Source organism: Urocitellus parryii, chromosome 1 (assembly GCF_045843805.1).
Source record: "Urocitellus parryii isolate mUroPar1 chromosome 1, mUroPar1.hap1, whole genome shotgun sequence".
In the NCBI taxonomy this organism is placed as follows: Eukaryota; Metazoa; Chordata; class Mammalia; order Rodentia; family Sciuridae; genus Urocitellus; species Urocitellus parryii.
In genome coordinates, this window is record NC_135531.1 from 12183985 (window position 1) to 12199848 (window position 15864).

Here is a 15864-nt window from a genome sequence, read left to right on the forward strand (position 1 = left end):
AGATTGAAACATAAAAGATAAAACTTCTGAAGAAAACATAGGAAAATTTTTTTCTTTCTTATAAGACAGCCAAGATCTAAACAGAACACAGAAAATACTATTAACAAAAATAGTGACATGTTGGAGTAAATTAAAATTAAGTATGTATGCTTATCAGAAGACACCACTAATAGAATGAACAACTAAGTCAGGAAGTGGCAAGAAATATTTGAAAATATATAAGTATCAAATTAGTCATGTTTTATATATAAAGACATTTTACACATAGATTAAATTTTTTGTACAAGGGAGTAAACCCAGGGGTGTTTAACCACTGAGACATATCCCAAGTCCTTTTATTTTTTATTTAGAGAGAGGGTCTCACTAAGTTTCTTACAGCCTCACTAATTTGCTGAGGCTGGCTTTGAACTTACGATCCTCCTGCCTCAGCCTCCCAAGCCACTGTGATTACAGGCATGTGCCACCATGCACAGCATGATTTAAAAATGTTTAATGGATAAGAAACTTGAGCAGGTATTTAGCTTAAAAAAAGGCTTATAAACCTATGAAAATATCTTCAGCACCACTAGTCATCAGGGAAATTCAATTATCCCCACAATAATAAGATGCTACTACAGGGGCTGGGGATGTGGCTCAAGTGGTAGCACGCTCTCCTGGCATGCGTGCGGCCCGGGTTCGATCCTCAGCACCACATACAAAGATGTTGTGTCCGCCAAAAACTAAAAAATAAATATTAAAAATTCTCTCTCTCTCTCTCTCTCTTTAAAAAAATGTTAAAAAAAAAGATGCTACTACAAACTCATCAGCACAGCTAAAGGTGAAAAATGTGGAGAAAATCCTACACCACCAGTGGGTATGTAATTCGACATAACAATTTTTGAAAACTCTTCAGTACTATGTACCAAAACTGATTAAATGAGTACAACCTAAGACACAGAAATTCCATTCCTGCATAGACAGCTCCCAAATGACCTGTAGATCGATATTAGCAACAGCTTTATTTGTAAGAGCCTCAAATTAATAAAAACCCAAAAATCTATGAACAGTCCAATGGACAAATTGAAGCTCTTACAGTGTTTCACACTGGTGCTGATTCAGACTGGCTTGTGAGAAATTATCATCAAAATGTGGGAAATTTGTGCAAACTGATTATTAAACACGGTCATATTAAAATTAAAGCATATAAACTTATAATTGAGTAGGTTTCATTTAAAATAAAGATAAGCAAAGACTCCTCATTTCTCATTATTTTATGACAGGTCCCTGTCACCTGTGTGTTTGGGGGTCATTTGCACCTGTGGCAGCCATCTGGTGGCACACTGCACACTGACACACTGCCGTGACTCTCCCCAATTCTACACTCAGCAGCAGCCTGTTGGGAGCTTGCAACTGGCCACCCTGGGAGTAGTGACACTGTGCCAAAGGCCACAAATCAGAGAGTTTATTTTTTTTTCCTTCCCTTCAAAGAACCACCCGTCAGCACACACACCATTGCACAATCACATGCAGGAAATCTATAAATGAAAAAAAAATGAAATAGTGCCCTTTGCAACAATAAGAATGAATCTCATAAATATGCCAAGTTAAAAAGGTCAAAACAAAATATTCCACATGACATGATGTCATATATGTGAATTTCAAAACAAACAAAGCTAATTATTATTGGGATAAAAGTCAGAGTAATAGTTGTCCCAAAGAAGGTTATTGACTGGGTTTGAACACAAGAGAGATTTCTGGAGTGTAGAGGTATATATTTTGCTTTCAGTGCTCATTAATAGGTATACAGATGTGTAAATATTCATCAAGCAGTACATTTAAAGTTTGTGCATTTTAGTACATAAAGAGTCTACCTCATAACAATTTAAAAATGCAAATTGATACACAAAAATTAATACTGAGACTTTCAAAATATAAATAAAATGCATACACAGTAGGGTGCCTATATCCATGAGTTCTGTATCCACAGATGCAACTAATTGTGGGTCAAATATCCAGAAAAAAAATTGTGTCTGTGCTTATACATACAGACGTTTTTTTCTTGTCATTGTTTCCTAAACAATATTGCATTAGGATTATAAATAGTCTAGAGGTCTCTTAAAGTATACAGGAGAATGCAAAGAGGTCATATGCAAATTTTATGTCATTTTATATAGGGACTTGAGTCTCCTCTGATTTTTGTATTCACAGGGGTCCTGGAACCAGTCCCCTGAACATTCTCAGGGACAACTATATTTGTGTTCATACACAAACAACAAAAACACATATATCTTCTCCTTGAATTGACTTTTTAACTTTTATTGAGGTGTGCATATCACTGATGATGCTTTACTACACCTAAAGTCTGTCAGGAAAAGCTCTGACGCTTATGATGACTGACGTTTGAAAGAGAAAATTCTACGCTGAAAAAAACACTTGGACACATGTTCAAACTACCTACGTAGAGTGTGCTCTTTCTAGATACTTGTTCTGCTGAAGGACTTGGCTACTCCAGCAGACTGGGCCCCCATAGCCCATCATTATTGAACTACCAACCTGTAAGTTCTGTAAAAAGTTCCCGGCAGTCATCAGTTTCAGAGATTCCTGCCAGGAAGGAACAGTGCAGCTTTTCTCCAGGTCGACTTTCACGGCGTTGACTTTCCTTTGAAACAGCAGCAGCACACAGTCCATGATCCGCATGATGAGGTGAGGGGGTCTGCCCAGCGTGCGGACAGTCGCGATGTCGGAAGGCTTGATCGTCTAGGGGAGAAAGGGGGGGCCATCTGACCTCAGGTAAGAAAATGCACACCAACAAACCTTTCAGGTCTACAAGGTGCCGTTTCAACAGAGGACAGAGGACGTTTTTAAGTGATTCCCAGAGTCATGATGTATTTCCAGAGTCTAGAAATGTATTTTACACCCAAGAAATGCGTATCCCAGAAAAGTCTAATTTTCACAATTCTAACTGACAGTGAGAGAAGAGAAATGTTGGTGAGCAGATAAGGAGTTGTGACTTCTCAGAAGAGATACAGACCACTTGGTGCCAAAACACTCAGCACTTAAGTAGGTATCAGGGTTCGAAACCAGGAAAAAATACCATATTTGCAGTGTTGGCTTTGTCACTCATTAGCTATGTGGGTCAAGAATCTGCCTGTCTCTCAGGCAGCTCAGACTGCCACAGTGGACTGACACCAGAGGGTAGCCTCAGGCTGACAGATTGAATAATTAGAGGTTTCTTAGCTGGGAGCTGACCTTTAAATGAAGGAACTTGAGCATATGAATTTCACAAGGCTCTAAAAATGTTCCATTCCATTTCTAATACAGATCTCCTCATAGAATAAATTATTTAAGAGTCATGCCCATTTGGGTTGACAATAATTGTGCCCTCTCTTAAAATCTTGATGAAGTAAGTATTGGAAAAGTATTAACTAGGAATCCATTGCAGTCCTATCCCTAGGACAAATAATGTGTATCATTCTTGGAAACCTTTTGTCTTATTTGAGTTTCCATCCCTCCTGTCAAAAGAAGGCAACCAATGGCCTCCTCGTCAAAGCAAATAATCTATTCTCTGAAGATTAAGAAACACACAGAACTTGGAAATTCAGAATGTAACTATGCACCATGAGAAGGTTTGTTTCAATATACTGCATTTCTAAAGGCCGCAACAGCTCAAGGTTAAGGAGAATTTTCTGGGAAAGAACTAAAGATGGCAGACCTTCATTTGAGAAGTATGGACATATGGAGATAATAGAAAAGCAGCCAGCAGGGAAAGCAGATTCCCTACTCTGCTATATGAATAGGATGTAGGATGTAAGGACTGGGCAGGCTTATCTTGCTTTATCTTTAAAAAGGGGAATTTTCAGATGGAGTTGGGCTTTTATGTTGGGGATCAGGTATAAGTAGTTAGCAGGAGTGTTTTATTTATCTGAAGTTCAACCAGGTTGGGGCAAATTATTGAATTCATCTTTCTTCTGGAGGCAAAGGAATGTAACCAGTAGGTAATCTGCACAACCATGGCAATATAACAGTTACTTAACATCTGGCTGTATTTTTTACTTTTGCTTCCAGCTATTTAAAGTCAGATTAAGAGAGGAAGGGGGCACATTCTTAACTGTTACCCCTTTTCTTATACAAATGTAAACTGATGTCAAATGCTAAGAGTTTGGATGTACTAGGAACTTTCTTAGTATAAATTGGTGGACCTGTATTTTAAGATTTCATCAAGAGGTAATTAGAGGCAGGACTCAGGAAGGATATTATAAAAAAATCTCTCCATGACATCCTCCTACATTTGGATGTTCAATGTCCTCCAAAGGTTTGGTCTCTTGGGAGGTGAGGGAATATTTACAAGGGGGCCCACTGGGAGGCCATTAGGTATTGGAGGCATACCCTCCAAGGGGATATTGGGACTCCCGCCCTTCTCTCTTCTTCTTTTACTTCCTGTCCACAAGAGAAGCAGTTTTTCCCCAGCCGCGTGCTCCCACCATAACATGCTGCCTCACAACAGGCTGAATGCTACTGAAGCAACCAATCAAGGGCTGGAAATTTTGAAACTGTGAGCCAAAAGAAGCCTGTTCTCTTTATAAACTGATTATCTCAGGTATTTTGTTAGAGTAGCAAAGTTGACTGACATACACCCCATCACCTTCCCCCTGCTCCCACATATTTCCCTACTAATGATTATGTAATGTAGACCATTTTATTGATAGCGAATACGAGGAGGAGTCTCGAAAACATTTTATAATATCAAAAGAGTTATTGAGCCTCTTATATATATTTTATTTATTCTTGTTAGATATACATGACAGCAGAGTGTATTTTGTATGGAGCATGATTTATTCTGATTGGAATCCCATTCCTGCAGTTGTACATGATGTGGAGTTACCCTGGTTGGGTGTTCATATATGAACACAGGACAGTCATGCCTGATTCATTCTACTGTCTTTCCTGTTTCCATCCCTCTCCCTTCCCCTCATTTCCCCTTTTAAATCTTACAGAATCGCCTTTTAAGAAAGACCTGAAATGCTGTATGCTCTAGTCCTAGGCTTCCATCAGGCACCATAATTCAACAAAGTTTTCAAAGTTTCTTTGCACTAACGTTGTCTTCTCTCTGTTGATCAGAGACTCTCGGTGCAGCCAAAGTGCCAAGATGTTGGGAGGGGGGGGATGCTGAGGTGACCAGAAGTCTGAAAATGGGAGACCCTAGAGGAGTCTTCAAAGATGAAGGAGGACAGTTCAGCCAGCATACAGAGAAATGGAGGAACAAGTAAGAAACAGGTCACATGCATGTGCCAAATCTATAAAGAATCTCTAAGCAGAAAATGTCACTGGGAGTGTTCCAGTGGCTAGAGCGTTAGTCCATTAGTCTCATCCAGAACAGCACTCCTTGATGTTATGAATCTATTTTTGCCTTCAGTCCTCTTCCTAGACCTTAAAGTGGTATCGGTTGCATCGCAAAAACTTACCTGCAAGGCTGCTTCTGCTTCTTCTAAAGCTGGTTTGGCTGCTTCAAGTTTTTCTTCAGCAATGGCTTTGTCTTTAGAGATACTGTCTACAATGGCCTGGGCTTTGTCCTTCACCTTCTGTACCTCAGCCTTGACTGTTTCGGCAGCCTGTGCTTTCATGGTCACTTCTTTTAAGACCTGATTAATTTATAAAACAAAAGCTACTTCATCCAAGATTGTGAAGACCCAACAGAAAAAATGCACGGTTTTGCCCTGATCTGCTGATTTTGTCCACTTACCCAATTTTTTTCATACGTGAAATTAAAAGTATTTTATTCTTAAATAAATAAATACAATTCCACGGTATCAGGTAGTGAATGGATGTGCATCATTAGCATTTCTACACTAGGAGCTCCAAGGGAACAGGGCCCAGGTATCAACATCTACCCACCATGTCGGCTTTCTCATTGGCCACCTGTAGTTCCTTTTCTTTAACTTCCAGTTCTTTGCTCAGGGCTGCAACTGATTCTGAAGCTTCTTTCAGTTTTTCCAAACCGGTATTCATTCTGGGGTTAAAATAATCCGAGCAAGCAATGTTAAAAATCGTGGTGCTTGGACACGTTTTTCTAAGTACTAGTTCACAAATATGAGTAGATATTGTCATAGTTGAAGAATAAGTATGTGTGCAAAGAGAAAATCCAAAAGGGCTTCACAAAAGGGCGTAAAGCCAGGTTTAGTTCTAGCTCAACCCCAAGTTCTTCCTAGACTATGCTTAAGAAGCATGAGCCCACTAAAACATGGTTGTTCCATAAGGAATGATGGTGCATTTAAAATGTGTATCATGCAGGAACTGTGCTTAATGACATTTAACCCCATGACAATCAACTTCAAAGGTCTGAAGCCCTGTTAGAGAGGAAGGAAAATAAATAACGACTATTTTTCAAAAAAAGTCTGATGAAGTTAAAGAAAAAAGATTTGACCTCAAAGAAAAAAAAATAGATCCATCAGAACTGCCCCAGAAGAGACTAACCACCTACCTGAACTTGAGATAGTGTGCTCTTAAAGATGGGACTCCTCAGACTCATTTATTTCAATCACCACCACCACCACCCCAACCCAGGGATTCCTTATATGGCGGCCCCAGCTGATTCCGACTATATTCAGGCAAAAGTCTTCCAAAAAGCACAGGGCAGAGCATTAAAGTTTGGAACAAATTTCAGGTAAGTATTATTCACTATGCAGTGAGTATATACACCAGGTTATTCTACCTCACCCACTCCGAGGGGTGGGACAGAGGAAGGAGGGAAGGTCTGCATCCTGACTGCCTCCCAGGCCTCTTATTGCTATCATTATGTCGTTGCCTATCACAGAAGGTGGCAGAGCACATAAAACCTGGCAACAGTTCCTACTATTGGGCAACAACCAAGTCTCTAGGAATCATGGGATAATCCTCTGGATGGGCTCATCCTCAGCACTACTGGTATTTTGGGCTGGATAATTCTTTGCTGTGGAGGCTGTCCTATACACTGTAAAATATTTAGCAACATTCCTGGCCTCTACCCATTAGATGCCACTGGCCTCCATCCCATCCCCAATCCTGCTAACCCCATTCATGGCCAACAAAAATGTCTCCAGTCATTGCAAAATATTCATGAGAAAGAATTTTGCTGCACGATGAGAGAACCCCTGAACACATAATTCGCTGCTCTAAAATGACTGTTATTTGAACTTCACACTTACCTGTTGGCCAAGGTCTGTACCTCTACACGCTTTTCTCCATAAATGAACTTATAGCCCTGAATAAAGGAGAGGTATGATTTGGGGGTCACGTGGGTAGAACGTCGGAATCTCTGGAAATAATCAACACACTTCTCAGCCACCCCGTCCTGGAAGGAGCCCATGCATTGGACCACCTCCCTCTTGGTTTCCAAACTGCAGTCAATCTCATAGGAAGAAAGGAAGTGTTCAGACACTGCAAAGAATCAGGAATGACAGCATGTAAGATACAGATGTGAACAACCATTTTAAAAGTTGCCTGGCTATTTTTAAAGGACTGACATACTTCCTAGGACTGCATACCATTTTTGTAGCCCCAGTTAGGTAGATCTATGTCACCACTTTTGGCCCCAGGCCTAAGACATCAACAATTCCATTTTCCCTTTCATACATAAAACTATAAAAGACTTCCAGCCTATCATCATTCTTTGGTTTTGGTGCTTGTGCACAGAAGTCTCCTCTACACAGCTGCACGATCTGGTCAGCAGCCAGCCTGTTTTATGGTTTACATAAGGACAAAAGTGATACAAATAACTCAGACATCAGTGCCCACCTGGTACTCATATTTAACAATCCCATTTTTTTTTAACTCAGAATCTGTCAGTCCCTTAATTCCTCCAGGCTCTGACTGCATTTGGCACATAGAAATGTTCATCACTAAAATTTTTTTATGCCCAGGTTATCCTGCCCTTAAATGCAGCAGCTGGCCATTGGTGTCTGGATCTAATCTGTAGCATCCTTTAGAAATGTTTGGGTAAAAATCTCTTCTTGGAGAACATTTACCTTCCTCATAGTACCTGACAGCAGACCAATTCTAAGACGGCATTTTCTGCTATAAGAATAAGCTAAGAGCTGATCAATTGCCACATACATACTGAGTGCTTCTCGTATAGCCAGCACTGTGAGGGGTGGCAAAGAAAAGAGAAATATAAAAGCTGATCTCAACCTCAAAGAATTCACAAGGGTTATGCATAATGTAGTTAAAAATTGTCACAACCGTTTTTATGTATTTTAGAAAAACCAGCCTATGTACATAAGAATTATAAGTGGAAATATAGCCAGTAAAAACTGGAGGGAAACAAAAAGAACCAGGTGAGCAAGCCTAACATGTGACAGTTAGCACAGACATGCAGAAGGGTGGCTTCTCATCATTAGAAGGTGATCACTAACCTAGGTTCTCATGCAGTAAACAGGGACCATCCATCAGTGTGGTCACACTTACAAATTACCACATACTGCAAGGCAATAGATTAGACACACTCAGGACACATATTTTCTATGAGTTTAGAAAATACTATAAAAATAGTTTAAATTCTAGGAAGTTTGATTCTAGGCACTGGAAAGATAGAAACAATTCTTACCTGTGACAATGTGTTTGTGTGGGTGTCTGTGTGTGTGCAGCTGGGGATTGAACCCAGCGCCTTGCGTGTGCTATGCAAGTGCCCCACGCTACCAATGAGCTATAACCCAGCCACTCTATGATGGAGTTTTTTAAGTGCTAACCACAATAGCGCAATATCCACAACTCAGCATGCACAATGCTGAGCGCTTTACTTGGCATTACAGGATATCTTCAGGACAACTCCCACTCGCTGAAAACTTCTTTGTTTTACCATGTGATCATTTTTTTCTTACACAGATGAACAGAGAGAATCAATAATGGTAACCTTATAAAGTTATCTCTTTATATTCCCCCAAATCAAAGAGAATAAAAATGGGATGATTTTATACAGGAAAGGTTACATAAAAGACCTCTCAGGGTGACTCAGGCCCACTAAGAGGCAGTCATTGACAGTCATTGACTGCCTCTTAGGTAGAAAGAGGTTCATGGTGAGCTGGAAAAGACAAAGGGAATTGGGGCCAAACTGTGGAAGGGTGATGAGTTTTAACACTGAACACCTTGTCAGACACGAGTAGCTACCCTAGTGGTGAATAGAAAAGATGTAGTCCTTGGCCTCATGCATTCTAGACCTGTGGATGGATGAGCATTAACCCTCGAGCCACACAATTAGGTCTATGAATTGGAAACTGTGGTTGGTCTCAAGAAGGACAAGCACCGTGTGCTATGAGATGGACAACAGGAGACTGCTCGGTGCAGGAAAGGGGGAAGCACAGGAAGATTTTCCAAGAGGGGAAATTTTGATGAGCTAGCATTACCCAAATAAAGGGAATAGAGTGCTGTGGGGAATGGGAAGATGATGGAGTTGCATGAGACAAAGAAATGGCATGTTCAAAGATCCAGGGAACCGGCATGAGAGGGAGAGTGAGCTCAGGGGAGGGGCCAGCTCTTCCCAGCTATGAAGGTGATGCTAAATACCAATGGCTCCCTTCTCCCCCAGGGGTAATAGAAGGACACAGAGAGATTTAAGCAGAAAGCTGTGCGGTTGGTTTGTGTTCTTACCATTTTACTGTCGGCAGTCTGAGATGGATGGAGACAGGACAAGGGAAGAGAGATCCTAAGAGAGCAACCAGTTTTTCTCATGTGAGCAACAAGGTGGCTTGATGCAGGGGGTCAGTGAAACAGAAAGAGGCAGATTCCCCCAGGATTTAGGAGGGCCATGACACAGTGTGGAAATGCATCACACCTGAGAGCTGAAGGAAAGGCAGCTGCAAAAGACCCAGAGGCCTGCAATTGCCTGTCTCAGGAATGATGGTGGCACTTTCTAAGAGGGGGAACCAATTTGGTTTCAGATATTAAATCCAGGGAACCTGTGAAACATCCATGGGAATGGATCAAACAGGCAGTTGAGAGCACAGCTTTCAAGCCAGTAGACAGACTAGGCAGGAGATAAAAACCAATGGGGCATATTATACAGGAGGCTATGGATGAGCTTTCCTGCCGAGAGAATCTGGAGCAAAGAAATGGGTGTGCCTCACCCTCCAACATGCCTGGCTCACTGCACCAGCAAGCTCAACAAACATGTTTCCAACAGATGAACAAATAGATTCATGCACGAAGATCAGGACACTTGCAAGGAACTGAAGCACAGAAATGGGAGTTTTCCTGCCTCTACGTAATCTTGGCATGGGCTGATGCAATGAGATTCAAAAGAATAGGACAGATTTGTGAGAAATTAACAAAAAAAGGATGAATGGTTTGTCTTATAAAAGAAAGGATGATTAAGCAGGGACTTCACAGGAAGGACTCTATTTATAAATTGAATCATTTTAAGAGTGCTAAATGACAGTTATGTCACCTGGTGTTTTTCGTTGCTAATGATAATATCTCACGTGACATTTTACAAAGCATTTGCACACTGATTACAATATTTTATCGTAAATTTAGTATAACTCTCAAATACTGTTGTTTTGTGCCCTGCATGCATATCCTACTTCAAGGAATTTTAAAATCTGACCTGTAGTTCTATTTATATTTTTATAGAACTTAAAATTTTAAATTGCCAGATTTTTTTCAAGCTTTGTAAAACAAAAAAGAAAATTACACTGTACACTCATACTTCAAACATGTTAAGATATTTTTTATTTAAAAGTCACATCTTGGAAAACCATTATTGCAAAGAATAGTGTGCCGATAATAAAACTTCCCCAGTGGACATAAGTTTTATTTAAAAAAAAAAAAAAAAGGAAAGTAGACAAACAGAGATGACTGACTGATTTATACATATGATTGAGAGATGACAGATTCATGAAAGATAAATACATGATAAATTAATAGGTATAGATAAATGATCAATATGATAGCTGATTAATAGATTGGACAGATAGATAAGAGAGATGGAGAGATGGATGGTTGATAGATAGGAAAACATGTTCTAGCCCCAGTACTGATCCTACTGGCTCCTTCCACCTCCAATGAGTCCCTCAGCTTCCCTCTCCCCAGTTTCTCCATCTCTAGACCATCCATCAGTCATTCTCACACAGGGTACCACAGAGTTGGAGGGGCAGGGTCGAAGGGGCAGAGTGGTGGTGCTGAGAGGGGGAGATTCCAGAGTACCTCCTCACCCTTCATCTTTCAGTGCTTTATCTGGTAGGGATACCTGTAAGGCATTACCAGGAAATAAACTATAAAATCAGATGAGAAATCTGAAAACTACCACTCTGAATCAGGATTCCCCTACAATTCTGAAACAGAGGTTCAGGATTATCTGCAGCTTTAAAAATAGCCATGGACAATTTCACACCCAAATCTGGGAAGAAAAAAAAAAACAGCACATTAAATGTCTAATCTCTAACACGTTCTGCACTACTCTCCCGTTCCAATTTCACTTACAGAGTAAAAGAGGCATCACGTTCCCATGGGATGGAAGATTGGACAGAACAGGCTGGCTCCCATCGGAGAACTGGTAACAGCCTTTGTCAAGGACAGAAGCCATTAGAGGATTGCGGGATAATGTTTTTCTCTCTGATTTACAGCATCGCAGAAATGGGGAGGGAATGTCCAAGAGACACTTGGTTTTAACTATTCTGGGGCCGACAAACCCACTTAAATAGACCAGTGAGATTAACATCTTGCTGTCTTCCTGTGACATCCCAAAAACTGCCTGGGGATTCAATTGGAGGCAAAGTCAGCAAACACCCCAAGAAAAACTACAGTCACTGTAAATTAACCCAAAGGGTAGAAACTGAAGGTCTCATTCTCTGATAAACTTGCTCCAGGAAAAATCAGCTACCTAATAAAAAATAACAACATCTCATAGCAAAAATTCTCAAATGCTGTATGAAGTGAGTCAGTTCAACCCAATACAGAGATGGCCAACGGCACAGAACATACATGAATAAACAAACACTGTGAACCAGAAACCCCGACATGAATATTTCCACCACACTCACCAGCAACTAAGGCGTCCTTAGGCCATCGGCTGAACCAGTCAATCGTGCACCCTGAAATAAGGGCAGGGAACTTCAAAGCTCGATTTCGGAATTTCTCCCCCACCGGAGAGAAGCAGAGCACTATGTGAAGGTTGCTTCGGACGCGGCACATGAAGTAGTCACACAGGTTCTCGTTGGTAGGAGGGCGCCTGGGGTGCTCCTTTTTCATGACTAAGGTCAGATCGCTATTAATTTCATCAATTTCATCACGAGCAAACAGGTTGGAGACCTGAAAAAGAAGTGCAGGCATCTTCCTTCGGGACACACACATCCAGACAAACCTCAACACACACCTCGGGAGCTGATGCTTTCCCTCCACTTGGGGTCTTCAACGCGCCTTCTAAAACTTAACTGAAATTTTCAAGATGAAGTCTACGGCATCTCAGAATCACCAACAATTCTATGATTAACTGCAAGGCCACATCCCTCAAAGTGGGTAAAACAAACACACCAAAATGCAGCCTTTCTTCTCCCCTCTGCCCTGTTTCCTCGATTGTCACTGGGGGCACTCACTCATGTTTTAAATGCTTAGCCCCTTGTTTTCACTGGGACCTTCATGCTTGAAAAACACAGGAGCTGCAACGGTGTATGCCTGCAATCCCTTCCCCATGGGAGGCTAAGGCAGGAGAACTTCAGGTTCAAGGCCAGCCTGGGTAGTTTAGCCAGACACTGTTGCAAAATGAAATAAAAAGGGCTCGGAATGGAGCTCAAGGGTAGAGTGCTTGCCGAGGCCCTGGGTTCAAGTTCAATCCCCAGTATTGTTTAAAAGAAAAAAAATCAATAGAAAAAAAAAAAAAAACATTCTGTACACCGATCACCAAGTCCCCAGTAGCATTTATTCAAAACTCCAAGGGAAGAAAATAGAGAAAGTTCTTAAGGCAGAGAAAATCTGGAGAGATAAAACGTGTGAAGAATAAGTGAGATCCTACCTCACCGGATGATAAAACATTGTTCATGTATTCCAAAAATGACTCCTCTTTAATCTCATTGTCCGTGAAAATAAAAGTGATTCCTTTCCCTTGCTGACCAGCCGTCCTATACAGAACCTTTAGGTCTTCCATCAGGTTTGATGCGTTGTAGGATCTGAAAAAATATTGTCATTGTGTCGTTAGCTAACTTGTTCTCAGGGCAAAAAAAAAAAAAAAAAAGATCCGTGTAATAATAATGCTTTACACCAGTTAGCTAGGCAAAAAGCGCAGATTTTGTGCCATCATACAGTATCTACTGGATATAAATGTTCCCGGCTAATTGATTTTTAAAACTCCACATTTCATAAAACATTACAATTAGTGTTTTTATACATAAAGAAAAAAACTAAAATGAAAAGCCAATCTGAAATAGAAATATAATTTCTACTACTACGAGCAAATGTCAGTTGAATGAATACATGTAACATTTTGAAAATAGTTGTTGGAAATGACAGAATATTTTGAAAGCCCCCTATCTTAAACTGGTATTTTAGAAGACATCTCATAACTTAAATCAATTCAAGCTTTAATTTTATGGGGAGAAGCTGCCCTATTACAAATGATCCCTCCTGACGCCCCCATATGATTATTATCCTCCACGTCTTTGGATTCCACATAAAAGAGTTTTCTGAATAATCTATACCAAAATCGCCAGAAATGCTACGAATATCCCACTGTAAATCTTCTATCAAAAGTAAATCTTAGTTACAAGTCAGAATCAAGAAAGGTTAGCGAGGTCTCAATAAAGAGTCATCTGTTACTGCCAGAAGTAAAAATAAAAATATTCTAATCTTGGAGACTGAGACTTAGTAAATTATTATTTGTCCTTTCCATCATTCAAGAAACTTGCAACCCATAGCACAGGAGCAACTGGCCATCTGACTTGTTAAAAGCTGCTCATATTTAACTTCTGTACTCTGACCTATTTTAAAATCTATAAGCTCATGGTTCCCAAATGGTAGCCTCCCTTTCATGCCAGCCTCAGCCACACATGTGTGCAAAGGCCTAAGGAGCGGGACGCTATCTCAAAGGCGGTGATTAGGCAAGGCAGACTTTGGCCCTTTCCCTCATTGTTGATGGGTCATTCCTGTGTGACATGCAGAGGAACTGACTTGTCTAAGTGAAAATTTCCCCAGGGTACATTTACTGAGGCCCCAAGATGCAGTTGAAGCCACAATGCATTAGGAATCTGGATTGACTACCAAGGTCCTACAATCGATTTCCAGCTACATCTGAGAGGTCAGGCAATTCTCAGCCTCTCTGAACTTCAACTTCAAGATAGGCTATTGCCCTCTTAACCCACTGAGTTGTTTAAAAAAATCAAACTATCTCATCCATAATAAAGTGCTTTGAAAACAATAAGGTTTTAAACAATGTTAGGAACAAAAATCAGTCCAATCCTTTTCCTGTGTAGGTTGTATTTTATTTGGCTCTGTCTCTGTCCACAAACTAGAAGAATCATACAAAGGTAAACACAGCATATTTCTGTCAGCCCTGTTACTTCAATAAAAGAGCAGTATATGGTTTGGAGTTAGAATGTTCCCCAAAGGCACCTGTGTCGAAGGCTTGGTCCCCCATGCAGCAGTGTTTGTATGGGTGGGATCTTGGGAAGAAATTGAATCCTAGGGGTTCTAAGCTCACCAAAGGATTCATCTGAAATAAACCCTTCCTCCCCTAATGGGTTATCTGAGGTATTTTGTCAAAGCAACAAGAATCTGACTAATGCAAGCAATCTTTAAATTTATTCTCCAAGAAGAACCCTCTAAATCAGACCAAACACACACCGTAACAACCGCAGCTTGCATAACAGACTCTCCAACCCTGGAGATTCAGCCTTTGTCCTAGCAGGTGTCTATGAGACTCCCCCAAGAGACAGGTCAATGACATGTTTTGCCCATCATCAATGCCCACTAAGCAAGACTTCCTACTCCCACATCTATAAATTAACCTCAAATAATCTTCATTCCAACTAAACTTACCAGACTGGCTTCCAACCTTAACAAGGCTAATCCTGAAACTCTCTTTAACTGCTCTGCATCACCTCCACTGATCTCTTCCTATTCACCCGCCAGTTGTGCTTTCTCCTTGCACTACACACACATACCTGAAGACAACTCCTCTGGGGTCCCCTCTCTTGATGAAACTACCTCGCTAGTTTCCCAAGCCCCAAACCAGGATGCACCAAGTCCGTGAGGCCCAGCTTCCAGTGGTCTGTTCTCCCTCTCTGCATTCTCACTGCCACCACTCACTCAAGACACCGTCACACCTTGCCCTGACCCAGCCTCATTGCTATTCCAGTTTAGTTGCTTCCATTCACTCACTGCACGTCCGAATCTGTCAGGCTCTGCTTTCCTGATCCGCCCACCCCGACCAGGAGGGCATTTCCACGAGGAGTACTAGAGGTAACCCATCAATGGTGTCCTGTTGCTCTCAGAGGAAGTCTCAGCGCCTCAGTGACCTTCACAGGACCCTGTGTCTCTTCTCTTCCCATCTGTACCCTCTCACTGGGCACCCAGCCATAGGCAACTTCTTCCAGGGCTCATGTGCTGACTGCTCCTCTTCTCTGCGATAATTCCTACTCATATTCAGGTTTTCAACTGAAGCCTCATTTTCTCCAGGAAGACACCCTGATCACTCCCTAGTTTAAAGGCACCTCTTTTATGGGCCCAGGAGAATTGTTCTGCACTCATTTCCCTATCTTAGACAGCACTGACGAATCACACCTTATTGAATGAGTGGCTCCTTGTCTGTCCCCTTTGAGTCACTGTAAGCTCCACCATGACACAAGCTACTTCATCTTTGCCAGAGTTTGGCTCTGGAATGTCCCCCAAAGGCCTATGTGGAAGGCTTGGTCTCCAACCTGTGGTGCT

At 41.2% G+C, this 15864-nt stretch overlaps 1 protein-coding gene across 1 annotated transcript in view; it reads right to left on the reverse strand.

Annotated features, from left to right (window-relative positions):
• Dnah5 (dynein axonemal heavy chain 5) overlaps positions 1-15864 on the reverse strand; it is a 218748-nt gene that overhangs the window by 69353 nt on the left and 133531 nt on the right. Inside the window, exons 54-59 of the mRNA XM_077791415.1 lie at positions 12956-13109; positions 11988-12255; positions 7161-7392; positions 5872-5986; positions 5442-5618; positions 2533-2736 (exon numbers count right to left, since the gene is read on the reverse strand). Of these exons, the coding sequence (XP_077647541.1) occupies positions 2533-2736; positions 5442-5618; positions 5872-5986; positions 7161-7392; positions 11988-12255; positions 12956-13109 (1150 nt within the window). The remainder of the gene's footprint in view (positions 1-2532; positions 2737-5441; positions 5619-5871; positions 5987-7160; positions 7393-11987; positions 12256-12955; positions 13110-15864) is intronic.